Raw genomic sequence first — 12,560 nt, 5'->3', positions numbered from 1 at the left:
GACAGATCATCTCTATTCTCATCATTAATCATTCCCCCCCAGGGCCCCCACCCCAGACATCCCTCTCTCTAAACTCCATCTCCCAGCCCCATTGCCCTCATCTTATCAAGAATTTTAATATATATATATATATATATATATATATGTACATATAGCCAAATATATTCAATATGTCCTAATAGAACATAGTGTGCAGCCTGTACTATTAATATACCCCACTGCACAGAATACCACAAAAAAATGTTAGTATATAAAACACCACAATACATTTACATTGCATCCCAAACCTACCTCCCCTACCAAATATGATTACACCCCCCCTGATAATTTATACCTCCTAACCCACCTCACCCCCCTGATAATTTACACCTCCTCACCCTGATAATTTACACCTCCTAACCCACCTCACCCCCCCCTGATAATTTACACCACCTAACCCACCTCACCCCCCTGATAATTTACACCTCCTCACCCCCCCGATAATTTACCCCTCCTAACCCACCTTACCCCATAGCATGAATATATAGCCATCCTTTGGTTCTTACCTGTGTTTGCTGCACTGTAGGAAGCTCTGTCTTCCTGGACCCTCACTGTAACCCCCCTTTTATCACTAATGGGTCGCCAGGTTACTACCACCTTTGTTACTCCTAATGTACCCACCCTAGCATTCCTCTAAGCGGTCTACATCCCCATTGTCAGTGCCTCCACCAAGGTTAATTATTTTAAATGTCAAAAGGGCTTACCTGGGAAAGCCCAGTGATAGAATATATAGTGTCAGTATAAGTTTTCTTTCACTACCATGTATACTGCGTGTGTGTGTGTGTGTGTGTGTGTGTATATATATATATATATATATATATATATATAATGTACATACAAATATTCGACCACCTGTTATTTCTTTTTTTTTCAGGTCTCTCAATTCTCAACTGGTGACACTGTTCCAGTTACTAAAAGGTAAGTACTGTGCACCACTCTTGAATAGGTTAACACTTTGTATTATGTAATTCATGAAGCAAAATAACTCATATCATGACATGTTGCATAGCAAACACAATATACTTTGTTTCCATATGCAAATGGAATATTCAATTACTATATAATCACTTAACTCTGAATAATATACCCAACACTTTGCCTTTGCCTACGAGTCTGTTAGCGTAGACAATACTGAGTGCTTAAAGGTCCAGAACCCTAGAGCATAAGTCCTGTTGTACTTAACAAAGTAAAAGGAAGTTCATATATTTATTCCAGTTCAAGGCTGTATTCTCTAAGTGCTGGGGTGAATAATATTGTGTATTGACACTGACAAGTATTATAACAACTTACATGTGAGTCTTAAAAAATGGAACCAGTGCCTCATCCATACAGCTAGAATATGCTGTTTTCAGATAGTTGTAGTAGGAATATATATTCAATATCTATATCCTATACTGTAATCCTCAGGAATAAGTTAAATTGCAGTATTATGTATTTAATTGTATCCTTCCCTCTCTTCTTTCCCTTATGCTGAAAGCTATCTCCTTTGGATATAATAAAATGTCTCATATAGACACTATGAATTCCTCTCTTTTTCCTTTTCTGTTCTTCCCCGAATGTAATCTAAAGATTACTGTAATGTTCCTTGACTGGCATATACTTCTTATTACCACTGCCACTATTTACAGCATCATCCACACAGCTGACATGGCATATGAGTGTCAGTAACACAACCAAGTATGTATATGGGATAACACTGCTCTTCTGTCCTCAACAGCGGTCTCTATATATGGGCTATATGTAGCTGTGTAGGTGCCAAGTGCTATTTACTCACAGTCCCCTCAATGTTGCTGCTTGTATAAGCGCTGCTCCTGCTTTCTCCTTGTCACTGCTGCTACCTCAGCACTGATCCCCCTGTCAGTGCTGCTGCTGCCGTCCTTTACACTGAAACGGCCCCACCTCCTGGCTCTCTCTCCCACTGGCTGCCGGCCGAGCTCCCATGAGCCAAAGGAGGAGGTTTGTAGCTGACAGCCTCCCTGTAACTACGGAGGTGCTGCCCAGCACAGCGGGGACTCACCAGGCACTCTCACCCACACTGGCCACGCCCCGATCAGTGCGGGTCCCTCCGCTCCTCTCCACCGCGATGCCGCCTCTCCTGCAGGACAGGGTGAGTACCCCTGTCTAACCTTCTTCCCCAGCTCCGGCTGGGCTCCCTCTCTGGCTCTGCCCCCCTGCGCCCGGCAGCATATCGCTGCTCACTGGCTGCCCGGATCACAGGAGGGCAGGCACTGGAGGGAGGGACCTGCAGACTGCTCCTCAGCTGCTGCTAACAGCTGTTATATATCCTCCCCCTCACCGGATCCTGTTTTCCTGACAGTTACCGGTTCCCATCTATATTACTCCGCCCCCTTCTGCAACTATCACCAATGTCTGTGAAATGTATATTTGCAGCATGAAGCACTAAAGTCCACTGGCATCATATATATCTAACATGCACAGGGTACATACATTTCCACATATTTACTTATATTTACATCACATCACATATATCCCTACAGTATATTTAACATTTACCTCATAAATGGCATTTTGCTGTAAATAGATGAATGAAAATATATACCTGTTTCAATTGTATATATGAATTATATTTATATGTAATATATCTCCATAACCCTAACCAGGGTTACACTCACCCACTGGAATCTGTGTGGAAGGGAGAAGGACAGTACTTGCAGAACAGTAGAGGGTAGGGACTGGAAGGGGGCGGGGAGTTGGAACCTCACAGTGCTGAGAATATTCCAGGTACAGCAGGAGGTGGTGGGGACTGGAAGGGGGCAGGGAGATCGGACCTCAAGCTATTTGCTTGTGCCATGAGTACATTCCAGGAACAGCAGGAGGGGCGGGGACTCGGCGAGGGGGCAGGGAAAGGGGACCTCTTCTATCCCTGGCAGTGCAGACACAGTGCATACTAGGACTCGGAGGAAGCATATGGTCACTGACAGTGAGTGACACATTGGATAGGTCAGGCTGCGTGCAGAGACATGCTCAGCAGAGGTGGTGACTGCACTTAAGTGGAGCAGTGATGTAGCCTCTGCAGCCTACAAATATTGTACCGGCCGGGGACAGTGCAGAGAGGGTGGCATACGCAGTGAGCAGGCAGCCATTCAGATAGGAAGTAACCAGTACAGTTACCAACCTGGCTCTCTCCCAGGCCTGCGAATCGATCAGCAGGGGCCGGAACTGTGTAAATAGCTCAGGCTCAGCCGCGCTTCTCTGCAGTAGGCTGCCGCTGCCTGTCATACAGTGTGACACGCGCAGCGGCAGCTGTAACAGCAGACTCAGCAGCAACTTACCCCCGCGGCCACGCCAACCACCGCCACTTCCTCACCCCTCGATACCGACAGCAGGCTGGGTGGGTGGGGTTTAATGGGCTGGCTTCTCTTGCGAGAGAGGCTCAGCCGCGGCCAGGCACTAACAGGCAGGCTGCCTGTGTAAAATAGTCTGTACAGGACAGGAGCCAAGTGACGAGAGTCGGGGGGCGGGGCCTCAATTGAAAAGCGGCCCCACAACCAATCCATAAGTACCGGCCAATCCGCCCTTGGTTCCATGGTATTTCTTGGACTACCTAAATATATATATATACACACACACACACACACACACACACGGGAGGTTCAATAAGTAAGTATGGTCAAACATTGAAGTGCATAGTGAGATTCGATTTCTGCGTCTGAAGGGCACATCAGCAGTTGAAATTCATCACTAACTTGCCGAGGTGTATGGTGATAACGTCATGTAACGAAAACAGGTTTGAGTTTGGTTTACTGCCTTTGATAATGGCATAACAGACATTCAAGATAAACAGCCATCTGGTGCAACCACAGACCTCTCCAAGGGAAGCTCCGTGATCAGGGACCAGCCACAGGTAGGACCAGTGTGGGATCTAAGTGGAGGGAGAAGGCAGATGGAAAAAAACGCCAACGAAACACAAAGCGACAGAACTACATGTACTTCATCTTCAGCCCGGAAGCCACGTACTATTGGTATTTTATATTTAGTATGTGTAATGTTTAATTTACTGGTTTACAATGTTTTTTAACTGAAGCTGTGGATGTATTATAACTGTATTGAGGTATGATAATTTGAAGCCAATCTTACTTTTTTGACCCCTTTTATTTTTTTTGGGTATACTGTACCTCTGAATGTTGAAATAAAAAAATATATTATTGTGATAGTTTCTCAATTTTTGTCTCTTAGAACAATGGCTGAGGCAGAACAAAAAATATTGGCTTGCTGCCCAATCTGCACCAAGTACTATGAAGACCCAGTTACCATTGAATGTGGGCACAGTTTCTGCAAAAAGTGCTTAATGCAGCAATGGCAAAAAGGAAGGGAGGAATACCCCTGTCCAGAATGCCAGGAGATACATGAGGAAATAGACTTCATACCTAATAGGAGGCTGGCAGAAAAGGCAAGAATACTCAGGCTGATGGACCACATCATGCAGAAACTGAAGGAGACCACACAATGTGAACAGCATAAAAGGCCTCTGGTATATTTCTGTAATGATGAGCAACAAGCCATTTGTTCCAGCTGTCTTAAGACGAAAGAACACAAGTCTCATGATGTCACAGATAGAGTTACTGAAGTGCTCTTCACTATGGTATGTCAGTATTCTATACATTATATAGGTAAATGTATGAAAATACAATTAAGTGCAATATTTTTTGTGTGCCCCTTTAAAACAGCTATTTACAATTATAATTCTACATATGTAACTATGCAAAACTTCCCTCATTTTACCCGTATCAAATCTGATGACTGGAGATGCAAAACAGGAAAGGGGCGTTCTCAAGTAGACAAAGTTCAGTGAGAGCATGGCCAAGCAAATGCAGCTCATGCAGATCAGCATGTAAGCACTTTAGGAGGAGTATGATTTGCACCTGCTACACGTCAGATACAAATTCCAGTAGAATGCAAAACCAGTAGAATGGTGATAACATCTCTATTACTGCTTTGTGAGGCCTCCAACTATAGAAAGCTTTAATTGGTTACCAGTACTCAGATGCCTCCAGGTCTTATCACCACAAAGTATTGTCTAGGTTAAAAATGGATAGGACAAATATAATGTACTAGAGGTTGGATAAAGAGGTGAGACATAGCAGGCAGATGCAAACTGGAAGCTGGATTGGAAGCAGGCAACCAAACAAATAGTAAAGTGCTAGGTCATGGCAGTAAAAGGCCAGACAGAAATAAAAATACACTGACTGGGTCAGTGCTGGCCACAGTCAGACATATATGAATAGACAGGCTGGGTCAGGGATAGCAGCAAATAGGTTTATATGATTAGACAGACTGGGTCCATGCTGATGGCATACATACAGATATGAACAGATAAGTAATAAAGAATTATCACCACAAGGGATTGTCAAAGTTCAGTATTGAGAAGACACTAAATTAGATATCCAAATTGAAAGCTGAACTGGTATCGGGCAACCAAAGAGCTAGTACAGTGCTGGGTCAAGACTGGCTGCAGACATACAGAAATATTAAGACCAGCTAATTCAGAGCTGGTGGCAGAGAGGCAAGTATGATTAGACAGGCTGGGTCTGGGCTGGCAGCAGATAAATATATAATCCAAAGACAGGTAATGGTCAGGTGTAGTAGAAGTCAGGATAATCCAGTACATGGGGAGGGAAAGTGTTGATATTTAAACCTGACATGGCCAATGGACTAGGTTTGGAAAACCAGCTACTTCTATAGCTGTGAAGAACTAAACCGGGAAGCGTCTTGCTTCACAAGCACAGAACAACATGTAAGAAGCATCCCTGCTGTCTAGGCCGCAAAGGAGGGCAGCATCAGAAGCTGAAAGTTGGCAGCCATTGCAAAGTAGCAGCCGCATCTCCTGTTATTCCTAACACTAACATGGCAACCTGCTACAGAAGACTAACAGAACTGAGTGGACATATTTAGGCTGTTATACAATCTCCAGTTGTTATTATTATTATTATTATCATTATTATAATTTATTTATATGGCACCACAAGTGTTCCGCAGCACCTTACAAAGTACATAAACAAATAGGTTGTGACTTACAGTACAATACTACATACGACGAGGACAAGAATAATATACAGTCAGGAGCATAAATATTGGGACATTGACAGAATTTTCAGATTTTGGTCTCTATTCACCACCACAATGGCTTTGAAATGAAACAAACAAGATGTGCTTTAACTGCAGACATTCAGATTTAATTTGAGGGTAATTACATCCAAATCAGGTGAACGGTGTAGGAATTACAACTGTTTCTATATGTGCCTCCCACTTTTTAAGGGGCCAAAAGCCATCAATTGATAGAAATGGTAGGAAGCATAGTGATGTTGGGGGGGTGGGAAAATGATCAGCTCAGTCTTAGACATATTAAGTTTAATAAATCGCTGGGACATCCAGGAAGAGATAGTAGAGAGACAGTTGGAGATACGAGTGAGGAGAGAGGGGGAGAGGTCAGGGGAGGAAAGGTAGATCTGAGTATCATCAGCATAGAGATGATAATGGAGGTCAGAAGAGCTGATGAGTTCACCTAGTTAAGACGTATAGAGTGAGAATAGGAGAGGTCCAAGAACAGAACCTTGGTGAACACCTACTGTAAGAGGCTGTGGGGGGAAGAGGAGTTATGAGATGAGACAGAGAAGGATCAGTCAGAGAGGTAGGAGGATAGCCAGGAGAGAGCAGTGTCACGTAGACCAAGGGAGTGAAGGATTTGCAGCAGGAGAGGGTGGTCCACAGTGTCGAAAGCAGCAGAGAGGTCAAGGAGAATGAGCAGAGAATAGTGGCCCTTGGATTTAGCAGCAAGGAAGTCGTTGCTGACTTTTGTGAGGGTAGTTTCAGTGGAGTGGAGAGAATGGAATCCAGACTGAAAAAGGTCAAGGAGGGAATGGGAGGAAAGAAAGGTGGTAAGGCAGTTGTAAACAACACTCTCAAGAAGGCGAAAGGGATCTGTGAGGGTGAGTAGTGATTGCCAGAGCAACAGAGTCCAGAGCAGAAGTAAGGGATACTCCGGAATACTGGATTCCCACTATATCTTTTCTGTATTTGGATCAATGACAAATGGGTTACAATCTAACCAGTAAGGAGTGGGTTCTATATACTCCTTTTGAAAAATATACATATATTGTTTCTGCTTATTTTCTCTGCTTAATTCGGACTATGGGCCTGATTGAGAGCCGGACGCTCTGAACGAGCGCCCGCTCTGAATCAGGGCGTTTTTTTTTTTTTAATAGTGCAGCCTCTTGGACGCTCGCATAGCTGTGGGTTACCACCCACAGCTCATGCGAGCATCCATGATGATGGTCGCGATGGTCAAGACCATCGCGAACATCAGGCTTGCGACGAGACCCTGCGGTAGGGTCTCGCTGCCGCAAGCCCAGGAGTGCTTTTGGCTCTATCAGAGCCAAAAGCACTCCCACTGACATCACTAGTGATGTCAGTGGGGCCGGACTCAGACGGTAGGCGTTCCCATGGGAACGCCTCCGTCTGGGCAGCCACGCCCCCGGCACGACCACCAAAGGGGCGTGCTGTCAATCAACATCGACATCACGCTCCCTTTGGTGCGAGACCCGTGACGACGGCTTGGTAGTCGTTATTCGGGTCTCGCGAATGCGCACAACGGAGCCACCTCCGTCGTGCGCATGCGCACTTGGGCACCATCGACCCGCTTGCGAACGCTCAGCGCTCGCGAGCGGGTCTGAATCAGGCCCTATGTTTTTCTCACTGACTATCATTCTAATCGGCATCTAGCTGGTTTATGGTATTACTTTTAATCATTGATATATGGTTTACTGGCCATTTCTATAATGATTTATGTTGCCTTATGATTGATTGTTATTAAAATTGTCATTTTATATTTCACTAAAGAGATTTACTTTTATTCATTTACGCTCTCTTTATTTCATATTTATTAAGAAGTTGAACTAGGTCTAGTTATCTATAAACATGACATATTCTGCAGCAATGAGTTTATATTTCACTTATATTATGTATCTGAAAAATGCATAGCATTGGCTACAGTATATAGTAATGTGACATAGTGGCTTTACTTGCTACAGTATTTAACACATCTGGATGGCAGTGGAAAATGTTGCATCTTCAGATGGGAGATATTAGGTACATCAGGACATACCTGGCTAGAAAAAGAAGAGCACCTCACTGTACAAGGGGCGGGGTTTTGGACACAAAGGGGTTGATGTATCACGCAAAAAGTTGACCAGTGGAGAAATTGACCATAGAAACAAATTAACTTCTACCAATCATTTTATAGAATGTATTTGATATATACATGCTACCTCAAAGCTGATTAGTTGCTATGGGCAACTTCTCCACTGGTGCTATGGGAAACTTCTCCACTGGTCCACTTCTCTGCTCTTTTCACTGCTTGATACATTAACCCTTTAAGCTGGCATCCCAGCCTTAGCTGTTGTTTATAGGGTCTTTAATACTCTGAAAACTACCTGATTTTTTTATACACTAGCATCAGCCTACACTTCCAGGGGCATAATGAGTTAGCCGCGAGCAGTGTGATCGGTTGCGTGTACTTCCGTGTATTACAGTAAGCTCAAGCAAAAATATGTAAAGGGAGTGGGTGGGCGGAGGCAGCGCTGGAATGATTTTATATTACCCCCCCCACCAAACATAAAATCGTTCCAATGCCCCTCTACAGGGCATTATTTTACCAATTTATTTGCACCAGACAAATTACACTGCATATTCAGATATTTGCAAATTCAAAAATAACCACAACTCAGAACAGAGCCAGTAAAGGAAACGATGTTGGTAGAAATCAATAATGACTTTATTAGAGATGATCGGTTGGAACCGATGTTAATAGGAATTGATGAAGACTTTATTAAAGAGGCTTGGAGGGAACCAATGTTGATATGAATCAATGTTGATTGAGAGATAATTGCCAATAATGGTAAACTCCAATGGTCAAACTCAGAGAGATAATTCCTGATGGCAAATCCAGACTGCAGCTAAAGAAATGAGAATAATTCCCAATGGCAAATCCGGACTGCAACAATCGATGGTGGAGTTGATTGAAAATGAAGATAATCTATTAGGATGGACTGCGCCGTTCAGAATAGCAATGGAGGGAGCACAACACAGGAGCTGTTACTTCAGTGGAAGTAACGTTGTACTGGCAGAGGAGTTCAGTCCGAGGAAATAATTTATAGGGCTGGACTCTGGATGATAGGTTGATGCAGTCAGCAGACCCACAGACCATGCTCTGAGTGGATGACTGGACTCATGTGACAGAGTCCAAGATGGCCGTGCCCATGACCCAGCTCTGGAAGGAAGGCCTGAATGCTGACAGGAGACAGAAGCCTGCCTGGAGTAAAGGGATGCGGAGTACCATGCCTATGCCCAGCAGCCATCAGGAAGCAGCACGCAAGCCGGGATCTCCTCTGTGCCAACCAGGATAGACAGAGCATAGGTAAATAGTGTGTTTCCACACTCTGGATTGTGACAGCACCGCCCCCTTGATGGGTGGCCCCAGGACACCTTTGAGGCTTGTGTGGTAACTTGGCATGGAATGATTTGATCAGCTGAGGAGCATCCACATCAGAAGAATAAGTCCAAGAGCATTCTTCAGGACCATAACCTTTCCAATCAATCAATCAATCAAGTATTGAAGTCGCCCATACCAAATATGAGAGTCCAGAATCTTAGCAACTTCATACTCGACTCCACAATGAGTTTGAACCTCAGGAGTCTTTGGAAGTGTAGAATGAAATCTGTTGAGTATGAGTGGTTTCTATAAAGAAATATGGAAGGACTTAGGTATTTTCAGGAAAGGTGGTAACTTGAGTTTGAAGGAAACTGGGTTGATCACATGTTCAATAGCAAATGGTCCAATGTAGCGGGGTGCAAACTTCATGGATGGCACTCTCAGACACAAATTTCTAGTGGAAAGCCAAACATTATCGCCTTCTTTGAGACTGGGAACTGCTCTTCTCCTTTTGTCAGCATTTTTTGTAACGGTCAGAAGCTTTCAGTAGAGGTTTTCTTGCAAAACTTTAGAAAAATGCTGCAAGGTGCAATTAGCAGCTGGAACTTGAGATGCAGGGTGGGGCTAAAAATCAGGAACTCTGGGGTGGAGACTATAATGGGCATAGAAAGGTGTGGTTCCAGATAAGGAATGATATTGATTATTATGGCAAAATTCAGCCCAAGGAAGAAGTTCATCCCAGTCATCTTGAGAGGATGAAACCCACAGTCTAAGAAAAGCTTCCAGATCTTGACTGACTCTTTCCATTTGACCATTGGACTGAGCATGGTATGCAGTGGAAAAGTAGAGCTTGACCTAAAGTGAAGTACATAAGGACAGCCAAAACTTTGCCATGAACTGTACTCCTCTATCCGAAATGATTTCCTGAGGAAGGCCATGAAGTCTGAAAATTTCTTGAATGAACATCTGAGCTAACTTGGGAGCTGATGAAAGACCGATGAGAGTTATGAAATGAGCCATCTTGGTAAACCGATCTACCACTACCAATATGGTATTTAATTTATTGGAAACCGGAATATTGGTAATGAAATCCATTGAAAGATGAGACCAGGGTTGATGTGGAATTGAGAGAGGAAACAACTGCTCAGCCAGAGACTGTCAAGGAATTTTATGCTGAGCACATTTGTTACAGGAAGCAATAATGTATTTAACGTATTTTCTTAACAATGGCCACCAATAGGATCTGGAAATAAATTCAAAAGTCTTTTGTACACCTGCATGACCAACAAAATGGGAAGCATGAGCCCAATGTAATAGTTTTTTGCGCAGGACTGGTTTAACAAGTGTTTTCCCAACAGGAGCAAATGCAAGTGGATCAATTATGAGATGTCTTTCACTGGATGAATTATCATTCTTTTGTTCCATAGAGCGAGAGAGAGCATCGGCCTTCTGATTTTGGTCTCCTGGGCGAAAAGATCATTTAAAATTGAACCTGGAAAAGAAAAAGACACATCTAGCTTGTCAATGATTGAGACAATGAGCTGTTTGAAGATACAAAAGATTTTTATGATCTGCAAAAATACTGATGGGATGCATAGCTTCTTCCAACAGGTAGCACCATTCTTCTAAGGCTAACTTGATAGCAAGAAGTTCTTGGTCTCCAATGGAATAATTACGTTCAGCTGGAGTGAATTTCCTGGAATAAAACCCACAAGGATGGAGAAGATTATCAGTTGTCCGTTGAGAGAGCACTTCCTCAACTCCCACGTATGAAGCATCAACTTCTAAGACAAGTGGCAAAGTGCCATTTCCGGGTAATGGCAGTAATAGGTGCAATAACAGTAGAAAAGCTCTTTATAAATATACTATAGTAATTGGCGAAGCCCAAGAAGCATTGAACAGCCCTGAGAGTGTTGGGTAAAGGCCAATCTTGGCCGTCACGAGTGTTAACTGCGGTGTTCCACTCGTCTCCTTTACAAATGCGTATGAGATTGTAAACACCACGTAAGTCCAATTTTTAAAAGATGGTTCTGTAATGAGTGGAAGAGGGTAATGGTATTTAATGGTGATTTCATTTAAACCTCTGTAGTCGATGCATGGACGTAGGCTTCCGTCCTTCTTCTTAACAAAAAAGAATCCTGCGCCAGCAGGAGACATGGAGGGACGAATAAACCCCTTTTCCAGATTCTCTGCAATATAGTCAGACATGGCTTTAGTCTCTGGTATAGACAGAGGATAGGAGTAGATTTCCCAGGAACAAGTTCAATAGGACAATCCCATTCACAGTGCGGAGGAAGGACATCAGCTCCTTTTTTGCTGAAAACATCAGTTTATTCTTGATAAGGGGGAGGTGGAACATCCGGATGAGACGGTACAGAACAGAAAACACTGGAAGAATTTTTTGAAGACAGGAATCAAAACAGGAGGATCCCCACGCAGTAATTTGTGAGGTTCGTCAATCAATTTGTAGATTATGTATATGGAGCCAGGGTAAGCCCAGAACAATGGAATGCAAAGCCTGGGTATCACAAGGAATTGTAAAAGTTAAGAATGCAAAGCACCAATTTTGACACGCAGTTGGAGTGTTTGCTGAGTAATAGTACTTCCTGGAATACGGCTGCCATCCACAGCAGTGAGATAAATAGGACTGGATAAATTCTCAGTAGGTAGTGCCCATCGCTGAACCCATTTGGATGTAACGAAGTTACCAGCTGCACCGGAATGTAATAAAGCTGAGACTTGCTTGAAGGTCTTTTTTACTTGAATAGAAACTGGAATGATACAGTCTTTATTTTATGGAGAGGATCGCATCGCTCCCTACTTAGCCTCTCCTTGCTGAGTTAGGAACGGGAGTTTCCCGAACGCTTGGGACAGGTATTAATTTGATGTGATGGAGCAGAACAATATAAGCATTTACAATTGTAAAGCGCAACGGAATATGCTGCGCTATATAATAAACTGTTAATAAATAAAATAAATAGATTCTCTGTTTGCTGTCTATGGCATTCTTCTTGATACAATCGAGATTGATTAACTTGCATGGGTTCTTCTTTAAATTCTTCCTTGGGAGGTG

General features: G+C 43.4%; 1 protein-coding gene across 3 annotated transcripts in view; it reads left to right on the top strand.

Annotated features, from left to right (window-relative positions):
• Positions 1–12,560, top strand: part of LOC148474432 (E3 ubiquitin-protein ligase TRIM39-like) — an 82,992-nt gene that overhangs the window by 28,807 nt on the left and 41,625 nt on the right. For all 3 annotated transcript variants that reach the window (XM_088458679.1, XM_088458677.1, XM_088458678.1), the window contains 2 exons: positions 914–957; positions 4,237–4,642. In XM_088458679.1, coding sequence (XP_088314805.1) covers positions 4,241–4,642 — 402 coding nt within the window. In that variant the 5' untranslated portion in view covers positions 914–957; positions 4,237–4,240. The remainder of the gene's footprint in view (positions 1–913; positions 958–4,236; positions 4,643–12,560) is intronic.

The sequence above is a fragment of the Taudactylus pleione genome, unplaced genomic scaffold (assembly GCF_031769625.1).
Source record: "Taudactylus pleione unplaced genomic scaffold, aTauple2 ptg000845l, whole genome shotgun sequence".
Lineage (NCBI taxonomy): Eukaryota > Metazoa > Chordata > Amphibia > Anura > Myobatrachidae > Taudactylus > Taudactylus pleione.
The sequence above is the reverse complement of the archived record's forward strand: the minus strand, read 5'-3'. Positions and strand labels throughout refer to the sequence as shown.